The following is a 20072-nucleotide window of genomic DNA, read 5'->3' on the forward strand; positions in this document are numbered from 1 at the left end:
CCCCCCCCACTACTTCAGATTTTTTTTTCTTAACTTTAATTTGGTAATTGGCTCCAGAAAGTGAATTGTAGCTACAACACTCTTTAAATCCAGTTTGTACTGTGAAAATTCTAGAATTCCAGAAAATCATGTCAATCTTCAACAAAAGTAGAGTCAATTCAAGCTCTTCATACTGTCCTGCCCGTAACTTGTGGGACATTGCAAGTGTACCTCATGGTCTAGTTGATTTTCTCCGTCCTTTAATTCATTCAGATGCCCATAGGGCTCAGATAATGAAAGTATTTTTCTTCAGCACTTACACATTCCTGTAAGCAAATGGATTGAGACCACAAGCATATTTCATGTAGGCAGCAATGCAATCTTTTATGTCTAATTCTGTCATATCTGTATTGCATATTTTTCTCCAGATATACATTCTGCTGTCCAACTAATATAACGTTTTAAACTTCTAATATCCCAGAACTATTGTGGATGCTGAGACTCTCATCTGCGTTGTTCCAGTTAAGCTGACCTCTCTGTCCTAATGGAGCCCCATTAGTCCATTCGTATGAGTATCTTTTAGGATTAAATGTTGATTTATACCAACCAGTTTCAAGTGACTGACCACATTTAAGATGACAAGAAATTAATTACTTGAGCACTTTTTACATTTTTCCTATTTTTACTCCCGGGTGTCTTTTACAGAGACCTCTGCCAAAGAAGGACTGCTGCTGTGGTGTCAAAGAAAAACTGCTCCTTATAGAAATGTGAACATTCAGAACTTCCATCTTAGGTAAGCTTCCATTAATTCAACAGGTAGAAGCAGTTGAAACTATTTTAGGTCAATTTTTTCTCATCACTGTGTAGATGTATATATTTTACAGGAGAATTTCTTCGTGCATAACTAGAATTTTTTTTTAAAATTCTCATGCTCTGTCTTCAGAGTCTTATTTACCATGGCTTCTATAGTTAGTATTTAAAAGAAAATAATCCCTACTACATACAGAATGACCATATTTCATTAATGGTGGCCCTTGGTGTATAGAAATATCTGGGTACTGCAGCATAGTGACTTGGCAAATGACTGCTTTCAAATGAGAACCACTCTAGATATAAACTGGTTTTGGCAAAAATGCCAATATTTCATTGTGATGGATCAGTCTTTATGATTTTGTGATGTAACTATAAGTAAGGGGCCAAAAATGCACTCAGTACAAAACAGCAGCACCTTAAACGTGTTTGTTTTCAGAATCAAGATCTTTACGTAAGGTGGGGAGAATTCAGTGAAGCTCCAGCCTTGTGGTTCTGTGTTTTCTGTAAAGGCTAGAAAGGGAGTTTCAGGCCCTGTGCAGGCTGCTTGATTTTGGGATTTCACTGGGCTAGTTCCTGTAGCTCTGCCAGTGATGTACCGCATTAAACTACATGGCTTGCCTTTTGCACTGTTTAACCGTGTATCTTGCCTTCCCTGAAATCCTTTTTGTACTTACAAGGGCTCTGTATTACTGTGTTTTGAATGAATTCTTAATGTGCAACACCTGAAGGACTGGCATTGATAGAGCAGTTCACACATGGATCCACAGACAAAAACAATTTGTTTCATTTACAGTCCTGGCATTGCTTTTCTCTGAAACTTGTTATGTATTTTTTTTCTTGAATATATAGAGGTATATTTCAGTAGAGCTTTATATGGATGCAAGGTATACTGTAAGTTACAGTATCAAATCTTAGTGTTATATGTACATATGCTGGTGTGATACATGGTATGGGGAAAACATCTTTGATGGAAGTACCTTAATTAATGTTTAGGTTGATTGGCTCTTACAAGAACTACTTTACAAGGGACTGTCCAGACCGTTTTAGTCTATTCCTTTTGGAAAAAAAGCTTTTTGTAAGCTTGGTGCTCATTTTAATTCAGTTTTACCTTTTGGATCATTTTACATTATACAGCACATGTGTATTTTCCTTAATTGTGCTACATTTTTGTCCTGTTGTTTGAAAGGTCTACCCAGACATCTCAGTGAATGGGTTTCTAACTGTCTTGAAATGTTTACTATCACACAGTTACTGCACAGGTTGAGACCTCAAACCCACAGTCTCATTGCATAAAGTGTTTACATAAAGTATCTTAGAGAGTAATTCCTTCTGACTGAAAGGAACCTCTCATAATCTTTTCAAATAGATGTTATTTGTAGATCTGTGCATTGCCTATGCTTGCCTCAAAAGGCAGTGAACCTGCAGTCATACTGAAGTGTAAGAGCTCAAATTGAGGCTGTCATATATGTGAAGTGTTTTAAATAAACAAAGCTGATTTTTAACTTTTTACTGCTATGAGCACAACGTGGCTGTGCCATTGAAATTGTCTGAAATAACTGACACCGAAAAAGCCAATTGCTTCAGCAAATTCAAGTAATTGCCGGTTTGCTCTCCTTTCATTTTTTCATCAGCATGTTATAAGTGTAATAGGAGATTATGAATTTTCATTGCTGAATATGTTCTAGGAGCTATCCTGGAATTAAACAATTGAAACTGGAGACTGTTGCACATAATGTACACTGTCGAGAAGGTGTTACAGAGTCCTTAAGTGTGTATGGACTTGTAGAGTAAGATACGTACTACAGGTAAAAGAGTACAATAACAGAAAAGTCCAGAGGGGTAAGAGTTGACCTAATATAAGTGTTGGGATTTGACGGGAGAGTTCCTGCTTGATTTTAAACGCTTGAGCAAGGATCAAACTGTAAAATGCCATGACTTTATTAACTAATTTTTTTTTCCATTCTGTTTTTTTGTTGTAAAGCTGGAAAGATGGCCTTGGATTATGTGCACTTATCCACAGACACCGACCTGATCTTATTGACTACTCCAAGCTAAATAAGGTCCTCAGTCTGGGTGGTACAGCATGCTGTCCTGCAGGGATTTGTCTCACTTCTGGTTTGCTTAGCATGTTTTCTAAAAGACAAGCTGAGGAGTGCGTACTAATTCTGACTGGTTTTCTAAGCTCCCTCCAAAAAACTGTACATCTGTGACATGGAGAAAGGGACCCCATGACTGTCCCACATCCTTTTTTCCTTACCACTGCAATGACTTCAGCATTTGATTGCAAATAATCTGGTCCTCAGATGCCAGGCAGCTGATAAAGCCTTTTATGCTGCCCATTATGGATGTTCAATCAAATACATTGGAATTCTCCATTCACCAGTGATAGTATCGTACAGTCCATCCTGTTTTGTATCTGATGTAAATGACTGTAGATTGCAGAGCAGTAAACAATGAAATAATGATTAATCCTAAAATTCCTTAGAAGAAACACAACCCTTGGTAATCAGGATTACGCAAGAATTTACTAGTCTTACAGAGAAAATGTTCACCAGTTCTTAAGTTAAACCTCTACCTGTACTTCCAGACACGTTGAAACAAAACTGATCCTAACTTCCTTAGGCAGGGCCTTACAGACATTACAACACTATTTTATTCCAGTGTGCTACTCATGGTAAAATGCGTTTGCTAAAAGATACCAGCCACTTAATAGTTTGAGAGTGAGGAATGAGGAGCAAGTAATAATGACAGAATTTCTGGGTATCGCCTTTGAAGAATAAAACCTAGAAAGAAAGTGGAACGTTGTAATTTCACGTTAGTTCTTAATACATACGTACAATTTTCAGCTCTCTGGAATGAATGCATCATGTGGTCTCATGTAAACACCAGTAAAAGAGAAGACTTAAACATGGTTTTAATTTGTTGAGTGCAACTTTTTCTTGATGAGATAGACTGGTAAATCATAGACTATATTTTCCATTCCATGCCCTTTCATTCCAAATTGATTTTGGCAGTGGAATCAACAGTTATCAGAAAGCGTTTGATGAGGGAAAAGATAAATGAATTAAATGAAATTATCTGAAAACTTACTCAGCTTTATATGTATCTTAAATTTATGCTGGGTGTGCAGTGATGAAAATTAAATGAAATTATTCCTAAATAGATAAGTTTTCAATTTAGACAGTTGTTGAGAGAATTGAAGAACTGAACCAAAGGGCAAAATATTAGCCATCAACACCAACTTGTTCCCTAAATCTATATCCTACCTTTCCTACAGATAACCAGATTCGTGGAATGGCTAAGCTCCCTGTCTCTGCTTACATGTGCTTAAACAGGGCACAAACGGGAGTTAGTTTGGTTTGAGTCTGTGCTTTGAAAAGTGGCACACAGTGCTAGAGAACATCACAGTGTAACTATCCTCTATAGGAGTGCTGAGGAAAGGAAATAGAGCATAAGCAGATCTGCTTCAGCATTACTATTTCCCTCTTAGAGGTTTCCAAAATAAGAACAGGTCAGATTTCAAACTGAGGCTGAGCTGTGGCACGTAAAGCACACGCAGAAAACTCCAAAAATAGATCTTCCTTTTTCTGGCCTGGCTGTGTTTGATTGACTGCTCATTTTGCTTACATTAACAGCTGTCTTGGTGTCTTGTTTCTTGGTTTCTTATCTCCTGCATGCTGTCCTTTCCTTTTCTCACCAATGCGTTTTGTGTGAACTTATAGCTGGAAGGATGGCCTTGCTTTCAACGCCCTTATCCATAGGCACAGGCCTGATCTTCTAGACTATGACAAATTAGTTGAGGTATTTCTTTAGCCGTAGCAGAGATTTTTAGTTACCGTGGCTTGTAGATTTGTTTCAAAGGATGGGTGATGGAGATCTCCAATTGTTCAGAAGTTACTGTCGTTTAAAACAAATCCTTTACCAGTGGAGCACTATTTACTCATGGACTTGGTACCAAGCATACAAATAGGAGGTGCTCATCACTTGTCCATTAGCAAGTATTTTAACCTAAGTCTCACTTAGAATTAGTGTATTTTTGTCCCATTTAATTTCAGTAAGAATTTTTGTACACACATTTTGTAAATGTTGTATTATACGTGGTGCCTTGTGTAACAGCAAAAATAACTTCATGGATTTTAAATATCATCCACATTTTAAGTTTTTCTTAATGATGCACAAAACTGCTAAATGATGATAGAGTGAGAACTTATGATTAGAGACTTCATATTCTATTATACCCAAATTGGTAGGTTTCAAAATATAAACTGATTTTCATAACACATTTTTATTGAATGTGCACCTTTTAAAGGAAAGTCTATAACCCTATCTGGTATGATATGTTTATAGAAAGACGTGTCATGGGCATTACTACTTATAATACCTGGCGTATGTATGTGCATGAGGAACAGACTCCTGTGAAAATTAAGTAATTTCTGTGATTCAATAGTAAGTAATCTTACTAAATTAATTTCAAAGTACCAAAAGAAGCATGCTCGAGACTAGATACCTTTATAGGAAGTGTTTGCATTCAGTTGGAAGCCCTAGAAATTCTCTAAAGGAAATCTGTTAATATTTTTTCAGTGCTCTCCAGCATCTCTAACTTTGCTCTTCTGAGTCCTACTTTCCCAACCTCTCTCTGTAGACATTGAAACTGTTCAGAGTGGCTATGATCATTTAGCAGTTTTTGAATACATGAAAATAATAATAATGACATTAATGGCATGAACTGCCATTTCACATAAGGTGTTTTCTCTCCAAGTTGATATGGGAAGGCTGCCTAAGAGCAGCCCTGATCTGACACGCTCTTCTGTTGTCAGCAATAACTGTCCGTAGTGTCAGAAGTGAAATGTGTGCTGTTTGTCTGAGCTGTGCTCACTGCTTCCTTCCTTTCTTTCAAAACACAAAATCAAAATCTCAAAACTAGAAGTTCTTGAACTTCCACAGCTTTAAAATTCAGTTTATGGAGGATATCAGATTTGTCTGCCCATGCCAAAACTGGGAAGTTTTGCTCCTTCTAGAGAACTGTGCTTCTCTCTGTGCTTGCTTCTTCTCATGTGTGCACCTGACCAACGGAGAACTCAGCAGAATTCACATCACTCTAAGATAATGTGTAGTAGATAGAAAAACATTCAGGACTAACTTTGTGATGAACAGTCTGGTATAGCCTACTGGACCAGCTGTACTTCATTCAGAATTAGCTCACAATTATGAGTGTACACCGCATACATTAAGTTTCCTTCCACAATATGTTTGCAGCAGAGTCCTAGTGGTACATAATAGGTTATGACTGTTTTTCTTTGAAAATATAGCAGTAGATGGACTAAAAGTTCATATGCCTATACTCTGCAACAATAGTTGTGACTCCAATTTACGGTTTGGAAAAACAGAAAAAGTTTTAGTGTACATAGTGAAGTCTTGCTTCAAGGAAAAACTTCTATCTTTGACTACTTGTACTTTATTCTTTAATGCAGGATGACCCTATAGGGAATATCAACCTGGCCATGGAAATTGCTGAAAAGCATTTGGATATCCCTAAGATGCTGGATGCAGAAGGTGAGAGTTATATCTTACTGAAGTTTATGTTACTCACAAGCAGAAGACAGTAAAACTTTTGGTTTATATCTAGCAAATTTTCAACATTCCTTCTTCATGAATCATAACAGGAAAACCTGCTTTGTTTTTAAACAATGCTTTCCTTCTTGTCCTCATATACTGGATAATTTCACTAACTTTTTACTTCATTCCTTATTGTTTGTTATTGTTTGTATTCTATGCATTGGGCCCTAACCTGAACACATGGCCCCACTGTGTTAAATTAGTTAAAATGCAGGATCGGAAAGTAATCCTTACCCTTAAGGAATTAAAATCTAATAAAGGCAGATATGACTGTTAGTAGCTTAATGCACATTCACTTTTTAAAATGTTTGAGAGAGAAATCCAGAAATAGAATTACAGACTTTCAAAATATACTAACAACATGAAGGGGAGCCAGGTTGAAGGAAGCATTTTTTGGGCTTATTTTAATTGTAAAGCTTTTGCAGTGATAGTTTTATCAAATAGATTCATGTTTGGTTTCTCCTATAATCTTTAGCATTTGTTGACAAGTAACAAGGAAATACTTGTTAAAGTTGCCCAAATTTCTTCAAGATAACCAACATTTTGTACTCTGGGCAAAAAATGGTGACAAAATACTGGAATTTGCTTACACCAGTTCAAAGCATCCTTTTCCAAGTATGCAGACTCTGCTCTGATGGCTGGTCAGAGTGATAACATGGGAATTATCCAGAGCACTAAACTCACTGTGTCTGCTCCCCTTGAAGTCTTTCGCAGGAAAGTTTTGTCAATACAGGATGATACAGAAAATGCAGGTTGTAACCTCTTCATTGAAGAGGTTTCTTGGTTTCACTTTTATGCTTCAAAACTAATGGTTTTTATTTTTTTGAAATGGAATTTCCCTTTGAAGCACCATTTAATTATTTCCCTCTAAAATACTGTGCAAGGAATAAACAGGAGTGCAGCATCCTTACCACTGGACACCTCCTACTGTCATTCTCCTTTCCTGTTTTTTACTCTTCACGTACAATGTAAGAAACCTTTTTATTTCCTCACAAGATTTTCTGCACATTCTAGCCCTTATCTTACTGTTCTCCTTCTTGGCAGGGGAAATGAAATCATGCTGCTTCTAACACTCTCTAAGTATTCACCATCCCTTTTTTCTCTCTTCCACTGTTTTCTCAGTGGAAACTTTGCAAAGTTTTGTTCACACCTATGTGAAGTAGATGCAAAGTCAGTAAATACAGAGGTTCTGAGCTTAGAAATCTCACTGTTAATAGTAGAAGTTATCACCTCATTCCTGGGTCTTTTCACAGCAGTATCTTGCCTCTACTTACCTTGGCAAGAATCCTTGCAGCTGCCACTATCACAATTCATCACTCAGCCATAAGTGGTGTAAAACCACCTTTCTTTGCCTTTCTCTGTTAAGTGTTGAAAAGATCCATTTTTACCAGTGTACCCATACCTTGGTTGCACCCTCTTTATACTTTTAGTCTTTTGTGCCATAATAGGGAAAAGCTGTCAGCCAGCCAAGATGAACTCTTCTGTCATTTATGCTATTAACTAAAAACACAGACTGGTGCAGGGATTGCAAAACTATTTTTCTCTGAGCTTTTCTTAGTGAAAAATGTATTTCTGGGTTGCAGGAGTTCTACAGGTTTTCAGTACCCTGTCAGTCACGGGGACCCTGTGCTAATATACACCATTTTGTGACTGTCAGTGGAATAATTCTAGTGATTTAGGTGGAGTTGCTACAGAGCGGTAGTGAAGCTGAACCCAGTAGATCTGCCAGCCATGCCATCTGTTTGGAAGTTTCCACAAACCAGAAGGTAGCAATAACCTTCTGCACAGTCTCAGCCTTCAGATGTTTTGCCATTTCAGGGAGAGTTATCTCTTTTCCATTTACTGATTCCTAAAGCTCAGGTGGCTTTGCAGATGCAACTTGAATAATGGTGTGTTTATTTGGAAGCCTTACAGCACTGAGGTGGCATCATCAGCATAATCTGATGGAAGTACTTTGTGAGAATTTCTGAGAAGTTAACCCTCTTCTCTCTACACAGATGTAGTAAACACTGCCAGACCTGATGAAAGAACCATTATGACTTATGTTTCCTGTTACTACCATGCATTTGCTGGTGCTCAGAAGGTGAGATTGTAGAAGATGGATCAGATCTCATCCTTCACCTTCTGTCTTGTTTCTTTCAGCAATTTTTCCTCTTCTGATCTTTTCCTCCCTAGTTACTAGGAGAGCATCTTAGAGCTCAGCTCATTTCCTGTTGCCTGATTTTCTCTGCGAGTCACTGTCTTGGTAGAGGCAGTAGTAGTCTATCCATTTGTTTCATAGAAACAAACCTTCCTGTCTCATCTTTCTGTATTTTTACTAATAATATCCAGTAGGTTTTTAACAGCTAGTTACTGAATGGGATACAGGACCTTATTCTCTTTAATTGAACTTGTGTGTTTTCATTTGAAGCACTTCCTAAAAATGTAAGATGAAAATAAGTTCATAGTGAAAAAGCAATTTCAATAGCAGAATGCCATCTTTTTTCTCCCTGCTGGATATTATTCCTGCTACAGATGTCAAAATCATCATAACAGATGCTCAGAAAATAAATCCTTCTATTATGCTTTCAGGATTGTTTTTAAAATGTTAAATGCTTAATGGTAAGTACAAACAGCAACATAAAATGTTGCTACTATGCCAAACAGACACAGAAACATACACAGACATCTCAGACAAGCTCTGGAATCGTGCCCTAAATCAAAGAAGGAAAATTTTAGAAAGCAAGGCAGTTCAGAGTTGGATGTACTTCACTTATTAGCAATATAAAGAATACTGATATATGATGCTAAGATTATAACTAATAGACATGCAACTTCAGAGCACATCTCCCCAGATCAAAATGTAGTCTATCTTTCCTGTGTCTTAGTAAAAGTCCCCACTTTCTAAGTCACCAGACATATGCATGCCAGTTCTTGAGCAGACAGTCCTGGTAAAATTAAGGTCACTCCCACTGTGACAATACTGCTGGATCAAGCTTATTAAAATAATTCCACCTCTTTGAAAAAGCTTATGTTGAATTTCCAATGTACAATTTATTTTGTCAGCATCCATCAGTCTAACAATAAATTTATTACAGCTTTGTAGAGTTTCTAGAATACAGAGCTATGTGCAAGAAAACAATCAGAATGATAGTATGTTGTGCATTTATTTATTCATCCTGTTTTCTACTCCTCGATTCTGTTTTTGGTTTTGTTTTAATTTCTCACCCCCTTTTGTAGATATTGTGAACACTCCTAAACCTGATGAGAGAGCTATCATGACATATGTGTCCTGCTTCTACCATGCTTTTGCTGGAGCAGAGCAGGTATTAATCAACTGTCCCTTCAGGTTGCTGTGTTTTTGAATTGGTTGTTTAACATTTCTACTAGTTTATTAAAAAAAAGCTAATTTAGTACCTTGTGGTTTCAATTAACAATTGCAAGTATTACTTGACCACTAATACTTGTGTTTAACCAACACTTGAACCTGTTTTAGTTAAATGTTGTGTAGCAAATTGAACTTCTTTAATTCCAATAGACATTTCAGTTTCTAATTTTGGGTCTTTATTTGGTGATTATAAAGACTATTTCAGAAAAACTGTATTTGAAGATACTGTGAAATGAAGTTGTTGTTTGTTGTTACAACAACATTTTATGCATTTGCTACACAAAAGAATGTTTGACTTCTGGAGACTGAGATGATTCTAGACTTACTTATGCCAAGTAGGAATTTAGGGCTAAATTTTCAAAGATGCAGAAAGATGGAGAAAGGCACAGAAGATATCCAGCACAGTATTTGTGCCTGATTCCCGCTGAAGCACTCGTATAAAAGGCAAGAACAGCAGCAGATCTGTCATACAGTGTGGGAGTCTCACTTACAAATGTGACATTTCCCACTGTTCTGCTTCATGTATTTTTTGGCCTACAAATGGATATAGCCCAACTTAAGTGGCTGGGTAGGGGAAACTTTTAAAGTAGTTGCTATTTTTCTTTCATGTTCGGAATTTAATTTCTCTTCCTATCTGGTAGGGCCCCTACACCTTATCACAGCAGAGCTGTGCTGTTGGACCCTCTCACTTCTGGATGTGAAGGTTTTGCTCTTCATGTGAACGGGGTATTTCCCATACTCTGTAACACAGGAGTCCAATAAAAATGTGTTATGAAAATCAGTTTATATTCTGAAACCTACCAATTTGGGTATATTCATTTGATTACCTGTACTCCAGATTCACATTTGTATGAAAGTAGAGACCTGTGATATCAAACTACTACTGTAAATTTTAAATGTGGTGGAGCTATATAGGGCCTTCACAAATAAATTTGTCAGGAGACAGGGGAAGTTTTGCTGTCAGTGGTTGAGCTGCATATTTTCTCAAGGGTAAATGTACATATAAAGTGCGGATACAGAGTGATCTGGGACTCCTGAATCACATGCAATGTCTTTGCAGTGCGGCTAACAATCTAATACCTTTTTAGTGCAATTTAAAAAAATAACTTAGTAGGATAACTTTAAGAATGGCCTAAGCCATCTGTGAAAATAAAAAATTTCTTAGACAGTGTGAAATTCCCCCTTGTGTAATAAGGCTTCACTGTACAAGGTGAGTTCTGTGCTGATCTGTGCCTTGTTCAGGCCATTGGAATCTGTGACTGCAGGAGGGTAAATATATAAGTAACCTAGGAGCACAAGTCAACAGCTTTACACCAATGTGATTTCTTATTTGCAGCAGCCACATCATTTTTCTTTCTCCAAGCCTGTACCCTTCTCAGAATGTGTTTATGAGTATGTCTTATTTGCTGTGTTTTACAGGCTGAGACTGCAGCTAACCGGATCTGTAAGGTGCTGGCTGTGAATCAGGAAAATGAGAGGTTGATGGAAGAGTATGAGAGACTAGCAAGTGAGGTAAAGACAACTGTATCTCTAATGTGGTGATTATTACGTTCATGAAAGCTGAAAGATTCACACACTCCTGGCATGACAACAAAGCGAAGATGCTATGAGGGTAAATCTCAGAGTGGCAGGGTGCAAAGCTCAGTTGCTTACGATGTCAAAGTTCAGGTGACTACCTTGCCACAGGCTTCCTGTGTGACCCCCAGCAAGTCACTTGGTCTCATTAATGTGCCAGAAAGGGTGTTTTGAGGACTGTCGTTGGTCTGCCCCGAGACCAAGCTTGCTGTCTCTGTAATCTCCAAAGACAGCCATCCTTGACCACATGTGGAACATGCAGGATCCTGTTGGTCCAAGGCAGCCCATTGGCTTTGTGTGCTGCAAAGCACACCTGGACAGGATCTGCTGTAGTGTTCAGAATGCACCTGTAGACATAGGCAGCACATGAAGAAAAAGGGGACATGTTGTGCTCTACCTGTCCTTTCTTCAATATTGACAAATTTGTTGAGTCAGGACTATGGATGTGTAGTGCATGAGCAAGAGCTCCATCCTCTTTAATGCATAACCTGCAAAAGCACACTGAGATGATAGACACAAAGACAGTAGTGCTGCGTTGGCACTAATGGACTTCTGAGTGAAGATTTTTATATGACCTGAGTTACTTAGCTGGTGTCTCTCCTGATATCTTAACTATGACTGCTTGAAACATCAAGACCAATAATTTTGAAGCGGGCAAGTGATTGTGGGTAGGTCAGGTTTTGAGTAATTAACTAGAGACACATTACATGTGTGTTCATGTTTCTGAAAATAAGGATATTTCTAGAAATACATAGAATATCTGGGCAAATTAGTAAAAAAAAATAACTCAGCTTTGGAAATATTGTGCTTACTTGCCTTTAAGGCATTGATACTTGCTGAATTCAATGATATTAAAGTGGAACAAACAATTAGGATTTGTATATTCAGTCTTTTTTTTTGGTTGCTTTTCCATTGCCCTTATTTCAGTTGTTTGTGTTGGTTTGAAAGCTTTTAGAATGGATTCGCCGGACAATTCCTTGGCTGGAAAACAGGACCCCAGAAAAAACAATGCAGGCTATGCAGAAGAAATTAGAGGATTTCCGGGACTACCGCCGCAAACACAAACCTCCCAAAGTCCAAGAGAAATGTCAACTGGAGATCAATTTCAACACCCTGCAGACCAAATTGAGAATCAGCAATCGGCCAGCTTTCATGCCATCAGAGGGGAAAATGGTTTCGGTAAGTAAAGGAGACATCAATATTCTGTTCTCCTTTTTATCAATGTTCTTGCAAAAATTTCAACATTAAGGATTAAAATGCCATTTTAAGTTATCCTCAGAAACTTCATTTTGTTGCACTTTTTCAATTACAAACCACTCTTTTTACACATTCCCATTAATTTTAGAATCTTGCTTTCTCTTAAACGTGCTCCTGCCTCTTTGAAGGCATTCCCCAAAAGTAAATTGCTTTGAGACATGACACTACACAGAGCTTCCTCTGGAGGTGTTATTGATACTTCCCTGTCAGTGAGGCCAAATATTTTTTATTTAAGCAAAAGTTAACAGTGTTTTCACTGGCATTTTGGTCATCAGACTTACAGAGACAGACATTTCTCAATGTATGTTTCTGTTTTTTTCTGCTTTTTAAAATTAAATTTTCTTTTTTCTTATATCTGTGAAGATAAGAATTCTCATCTGCTGATAACTGGGTTGACTGTGGGTCAAAACATTTCCTGTGCAATACAGCTGTTTCTGTACTCTGTTCTATCATTGTGTTGTGGTTGCTCAGATCTGATAAACAGACAATAGCACTGTATGAGAAGGGACATTGTCCACTCCCCATAGACAAAAAGTAAGGGGCCTGTCACTTCAGTCTCCTACTCGTGCCTTTGAATTTCCAAGGAAGCTCACAGAACTTAGTGCATCACAGAAAGTGAAATGAGTTTGTGTACCACATAAATTATACACCAAATCCTCTTGACACTAATAATTTTGCTACTGTCAACTTCTGAGAGCAAAGGACTTTTATTATGCTCTAAGATAGGTGTGTCATAACAGAACATGCACATTGTGTAATGGGAGATAAAAAGCAGTATATCATGAAGACACTGAACTTATATCTATGTTTGGAAGCCATTTGTGTAGTAGTGGGGGTTTCCTTTCATGAATCCACCTGAACAGGACACACTATTAGGAGCAGATGTCTGGACTACAACATAGCCTGAGCTGCCTGACAACTTTTTCTGTGATTCTGTGATGTTTACAGAAACTTGACAGAAAAATTTCTCTTTTTGGAGCAAATTCGTGAAAGAATCAGAAATCTGCAATTTGGCTAAAAAGATCTTAAAATTTCATCCCCTATCTCCTATGTATTCTCTTTACAGGATATTGCCGGTGCTTGGCAGAGACTTGAACAAGCTGAGAAAGGCTATGAAGAGTGGCTGCTGAATGAAATACGAAGACTGGAAAGACTTGAACACTTGGCGGAGAAATTCAGGCAGAAGGCTTCCACTCATGAACAGTGGGCATATGGTGAGCAGAGGTGGCTTTTAACACTTTTAATGTTCAAGGTTGAACTGTCAGTGCTGAATTTTTGCCAGCTGGAAGCTCACTCGTAAGCAGTTTGGCCAGTTTTTGAAATCTAAAATAATAACAAATAGAATTGCAAGTTTTGTTGACTAGTCATGATCCTAACTTGTGGCCATGTTGCTATTGAAATGTAGCTGTAAAAATCATACTCCTGAGGTTGTGAGTCACACTTAATGGGAATATTCAGTATCTGAATAGAGGCCGTTACTGCTAATGCATTCCTGTGTGTTTGTACACTGGCAGGAATGTACCAGGAATGCAGTGACACTGCTGGTTAAGTGTGAAATTATTAACAAAATTATTCTGAGCTGATTATCATTTGATCATCATGATGTTTTGAATAGTGCACATAAACTGCATGATAATGGACTCTTTTCTGCTTTGTTCCATACCCAGGATTACCCCCCCCCCCATTTGTAGTTATGCTTTTAAATGGTAACCTAACCTTATGCGTAGTTGTAACAGTATTATCATAGAATCATAGAATGGTTAAGGTTGGAAGGGACCTTGGAGATCATCTACTTCCAACCCTGCTGCTGTGGGCAGGGACACCTCTCTCCCACTAGCCCAGGTTGCTCAGAGCCCCATCCAGCCTGGCCTTGAACACCTCCAGGGATGGGGCATCCACATCCTCCTTGGGCAACCTGTTCCAGTACTTCACCACTGTCATGGTGAAGAACTTCTTCCTTATGTCTAACCTAAATCTACCCTCTTGCAGTTTCAGGCCATTGCCCCTTGTCCTATCACTACAGGCCTCTGTCAAAAGCCCTGCTCCAGCTTTCCTGTAGTTCCCTTTCATGTATTGGCAAGCCACTAGTAGGTCACCTCGGTGCCTTCTCTTTTCCAAGCTGAATAACCCCAGCTCCCTCAGCCTGTCCTCACAGCAGTGGCTCTCCAGCCCTCTAATCATCTTCTTGGCCCTCCTCTGGACCTGCTCCAGCAGATCCATGTCCTTTTTGTACTGCGGGCTCCAGAACTGGACGTAGTACTCCAGGTGGGGCCTCACCGGAGTAGGGCAGAGAGAGCGAATTACCTCCCTTGACGTGCTGGTCACACTCCTTTGGATGCAGCCCAGGACATGGTTTGGGCTGCAAGTGCACACTTACTGGCTTGTGTTGAACCTCTTGTTAACTAACATGCCCAAGTCCTTCTCCTCAGGGCTGCTGTCCACTCAGCTTCTATTTGTGCTTGGGATTGCCTCCACCCAGGTGCAGGACCTTACACTTGGCCTTGTTGAACTTCATGAGGTTGGCCTGGGCCCACCTTTCAAGCCTATTAAGACTATATACTCGGCACACAGTTTTGTTAGGGATGATTAAAGATAGATCTTTTCTACCACCCTATTGTTTGCTCTGACAACAATCTTCCTGCTGCTGCCCTGCTTCTGGCTTTTTCCAGCTAGAATCTTTTCACACTGTGAAAGCAAAAGTCTATCCCGTTACACAGTTGCTGGGAGCACACAAGGCTGTAAATGGCTGCCAGGCAGATACTAGAAGGGAAACTACAGCGTTTATCAGCCCCGAGAGCCTATTTCCAGAGCATAACCTCCTCATGGTGACATGTTATGGCTGTTAGGCAGGGAAAACGTCACAAAAGCTGGTACACAGCAAGTGAAACAATGGTCTCGTGTGGCTCTAGAATTCACAGAGGTGTGTGACGCCGTGTGCTGAGCTGCAGTTTTGGGAGCTGCCGGTATAGATTCAGTTGTCTGACACAGGAGCTACTCAGCAGTAGTATTTCAGTTTCTGATTTCCTCTTTTCTTCTCTAGCCTTTTATAAACAGGCTGGCATTTTGCACTTATTTTTCAGTACAAAATGCAGTCATTAATTGTGGGTTGTTTTTCTGTTGTGGTGTTTTTTTTTTTTGTGCTGAAATGAATAATGAATTGAAGGCAAAACATGGAAAAGAGTAACAGATCATTAGTAAGAGTGAAGCTGACTGTAGCAGTGTGATTTCTGGTTTCATAAGTCTGTCCTAAAGAAGACTTATCACAATATTTTAGAGCCACAGTTTTTGCCAATCTACAATTTTTATGCCAGTTTCTCAAGCAATGTAATCCTCGCTACTTTAGACCAGTATTAACAACCTCTGCAAAAATCAGGGAAGTACTGAGAGATCTTTAAAAAATAATTAACACTGTTGTGCTGGCAATTTGCTACTGATTTCAGCGGGGGTGGGATTCCATCTCATACATGGGATTTTCACCTTGCCTCAGTTAAAAAAGCTGACGAAATTTGCAGTTGTTCTTAGCAATAAATTAGTAAAAAATTACTAATATTTTAATTTTGTCTTTCAGGCAAAGAGCAGGTCTTACTTCAGAAGGATTATGAATCTGCTTCTCTGACAGAAGTCCGCGCCATGTTAAGGAAACATGAAGCTTTTGAGAGCGATTTGGCTGCTCACCAGGACAGGGTGGAACAGATCGCTGCCATTGCCCAGGAGCTGAAGTATGTTCCATTTAAAGGCTTGCAGCTGCTGACATTTAACTTTGCGATAAACTCTTTCCAATGAATTTGATAGTGTCATAGGTACCAACCTAAGAATTCCAGAGATAGCTTTATAAGTATATTATCTGAGTTGGTCACTGAGACCTTTCCCTCATCTCCCCCTTACCACCAACCAAATATAGATATTCAACTGACCGAAATTATTTGAAAGGAAACAGTTTAAAATTGACTTAACAGTAATCTTTTAGCATTATCTCTACCAATGAGTCCATTGCCTGTCGATAGGAATCCTGGAGGTGTTTATTTCTCAATTTGTATGGTCTGCTGAGAGGTACTGGCTATGAGCTGTTTAACTTAGAAAATAATTTCACTTACACAAATTACAGATCAAGCATCTTAACTTTAAAATCAAGTATTTTCCCACAAGTATATTGGTCCTTTCAAAAGACTTCACATCCCTAAATTACCTCTTCTGCAGGGGTAATGCACTGAGTTTTCTGAAGATTTAATTGTCTCTAGTATACTTATTTTCACAATCTCTTTGTATTATTTTTGCAAGTGCCATTTTCTTCATTTTATAGAAAGGACAGTGGGGTGTATGGAAACTAAATAACTTTCTCAGAGACACACAAGCAGTCAAGCACACAGACCCTGCTATAGGATAGCAAGAGTTTTCACCCAGAGGTCCTTAGGCACAGGACCGACACTGACTCACTCGACATGCTATGCCGAGACAAAACTCAGCCAAAGCTGAGAACAATTCTACGACATGTTTAGGCTACAGCTGTATTGCTGACATCAGCTACATAAGTCAGGAATGTGAAAAGTCAAGGCCCCTGACTGACAGGCATCCTTATGGCAGCAGAAGTCCTGAATGTTGATGCCATTGTTCTGGCTAAACTCTGTCTTTTATCAGTGGAGGTTGCTTTTGTTTGTTGGAAGGTTGTTAATTCACCTTTGTGAAGCACAGTTTCTTCAGCAAAGCTCTAGCCGAACCGACAGACCTGTGGTGTTGCATGCTAACATTCTTGTTCTGGCAGAGTATTCTTGATGTGTACGCCAAGCTAAACACTTTTGATTTTTATGATCTTATGCAGTTAGTTGCAGCAGTTTTGTACTGTAAATCAGTGCCACTACTCCTGATCTTAGCAATTTGGCACATGCTTAAATTCCTTGCTCACCCGCAGTATCTGTACAGCCAACAGGAACAAATGTGCAGTAGTGGTTGAAACAGGAACCAAGATCAAAATTCTCGTATTCCTGCTCTTGGCTCCGGCTCTCCAAGTTTCAGTTTCTCACCTTCCTGAATAGGCAAAACAGTTACTACTGAAAAATCAGATGTTAAAAACATACTGTCTTTTCACTTTGTGAAGGACCGACTCATAAACAGTTCCACATTCATTAACAATTAAAACAAAACAAAACAGAGGGTTGTCTAAAAACATAGTTTGTACCTGACAGCGGCAGCACTTAGAGTAATTGTATAATTCAAATGGATCAAGAAGAGGGAACCTATTTTTCAAGATTATTTAAAGAAGGAAAAGTAAAGCACAGTGGGCAGAGAACGTACTGTTTTTTATTTGGTGTGAAGTCTGAAAAACAGAGAATGGAGATTTCACTGAGTGTGTGAGTTACACCTTCTGGCACACCTTGATCTCTGTTGCAAAGTTCCTCTTTGTGCAAAAGAAAGTTTATGAAACACCTAATCACTGTTAATTCAGCTTCATCTTTACATGCGATAAGAAACTTTGGGAATGTAGTACACATAGCACAGCATCTGCTTACCAGCGTTTTGAACCCTGTGTCCTTTACCTCTGGTGAGGCCAGTGAACACCGTATCCTGTCTATTTTAGGATTGTCTCTTCTCAGTTGTTTCAGTAATTTGCTGTGTGAAGTTAAATGAGATATCTGTGGCCTGAGCTGCAAAGGTACTGAAAACCTACTTTTAGAGATGCTCTTCTTGGACTGCTCTGCTTCTCCATGCCATGAGGCTAGCACTGCACTGAGACTGTCGCCCAGTTAGGCTTAATGCCCTCGGAGAAATTGAATGAAAGTTCATAAAGGTCAAGTTTTATTACTAGCTGCAAGCAAATGGGCAGCTTCTATTTAAATATTATTTTTTCATTGTCATTCTTGATTTTTTATTATAATTCTTTCTCCATTCATGTTTTTAAAGAAGGACTGACTAATGTCTGAATGCTAAGAATTGTGCATTGGCACATGATACAAAGCTTACTAAAATCAACACAGGTAGTTTTTCCTTGTATCCAGTGACGAAAAAAGTCGAGAAAAAACTACTTGCATTGACTTCAGCAGACTTTGTATCAGATGCCAATGCACAGTTATCATAATCTATGCCTAAATTCCAAGTCAGTACACTTCCATGTTTTATTCTAGTCAATCGATTCTCCCCCTATACTCTGCTCTTGTGAGACCCCACCTCGAATACTGTGTCCAGTTTTGGTGCCCCCACCATAAGAGGGACGTGAATCTGTTGGAGCGTGTTCAGAGGAGGGCCACAAGGATGGTCCAGGCGCTGGAGCACCTTTGCTATGAGGAGAGGCTGCGGGAGCTGGGATTGTTCAGTCTGGAAAAGAGAAGACTTTGGGAGGTCCTAATAGCTGCCTTCCAATACCTGAAGGGAACCTACAGGAAGGCTGGGGAGGGACTTTTTACAAGAGTGTCCACTGATAGGACAAGGGGAAATGGGTTTAAGTTGAAGGAGAATAGATTTAGATTTGACCTTAGGAAGAAATTCTTCAGTACGAGGGTGGCAAGACTTTGGAATAAATTGCCCAGAGACGTTGTGGCTGCCCCCTCCCTGGAGGTGTTCAAGGCCAAGTTGGACGGAGCCTTGAGTAGCCTGATCTAGTTGAGAGGCATCGCTGCCCATGACAGGGAGGTTGGATTAGATGATCTCTAAGGTCCCTTCCAGCCTAGGCCATTCTATGATCTCTTGGCTGCCTAATGTTATTTCACAGCAGAACAATTGCTGTGTGACCTTGGACTCTACCTGTTACAGTTTCCTGTCTGTTTTGGTATTTTCTGCTGCAGCAGCTCTTGCATATCCATCACTTCTAGTATAGCAACTTATTTTTCAGTCAAGAAGACTGAAAAACTGTTAACACTGATTTAGAGAGTCTTTTGCTTCTGGAAACCTGGGCTCAAATTGTGCTTACGTGCAAGATTAACGTGAGCCTGGTTCTGAGGCAGTGCTAAAGCATGTTTCTCAGCAAGTTCTTTTTGTCACACTATCACGGTTCCTAAAGTGAGCTTGTACTTTAGTGCTTCTCTGGATCAGGACAAAATCTGAGTAAATTTGCATTTCTTTACAGATTGAATTACTTGAAAGATCAATAGGAATAGCTTAATGATTTTTAATTTCCAAAGGCTATAGTTTCCAAATAACCAAAAGCATAGAAATTACTGTTCTCTTAGAAGATCTGTAACACATGTGCAGCAGTACCTTGTGTATGAGTGATAAGTAAAACTTCTTTTTACCAAATGTAAAATCTAATCTTTTCATGGCTTCATTGTTGAGAGAGATACGAAACCTAATAGGACAAGGAATGTAAAACTGTGGTTTATTTCCAAGTAAATAATCTGTGAGTTCTTATTTCTTCCTCTGCTCCTGCTTTGAGCAGAAGATTGTCCTTTTACACATGTAATACACTTATTTGAAGTGAACTACAGCAGGTCCAGAAAGGCAGTAGAACTACATGTTTTAATGCCACTTGGCGATCTCA

At 39.0% G+C, this 20072-nt stretch overlaps 1 protein-coding gene across 5 annotated transcripts in view; it reads left to right on the top strand.

Annotated features, from left to right (window-relative positions):
* LOC104276522 (alpha-actinin-2) overlaps positions 1-20072 on the top strand; it is a 70449-nt gene that overhangs the window by 33953 nt on the left and 16424 nt on the right. For 3 of the 5 annotated variants that reach the window (XM_009872882.1, XM_009872880.1, XM_009872883.1), the window contains exons 5-12: positions 685-772; positions 2774-2852; positions 6264-6345; positions 8406-8491; positions 11195-11287; positions 12299-12529; positions 13674-13821; positions 16176-16326. In XM_009872882.1, the coding sequence (XP_009871184.1) occupies positions 685-772; positions 2774-2852; positions 6264-6345; positions 8406-8491; positions 11195-11287; positions 12299-12529; positions 13674-13821; positions 16176-16326 (958 nt within the window). Of the gene's footprint in view, positions 1-684; positions 773-2773; positions 2853-4514; positions 4594-6263; positions 6346-8405; positions 8492-9627; positions 9714-11194; positions 11288-12298; positions 12530-13673; positions 13822-16175; positions 16327-20072 lie in introns of all 5 variants that reach the window. The other 2 variants (XM_009872881.1, XM_009872884.1) reach the window with 2 other exon arrangements.

Source organism: Apaloderma vittatum, unplaced genomic scaffold (assembly GCF_000703405.1).
Source record: "Apaloderma vittatum isolate BGI_N311 unplaced genomic scaffold, ASM70340v1 scaffold77, whole genome shotgun sequence".
Classification (NCBI taxonomy): Eukaryota; Metazoa; Chordata; class Aves; order Trogoniformes; family Trogonidae; genus Apaloderma; species Apaloderma vittatum.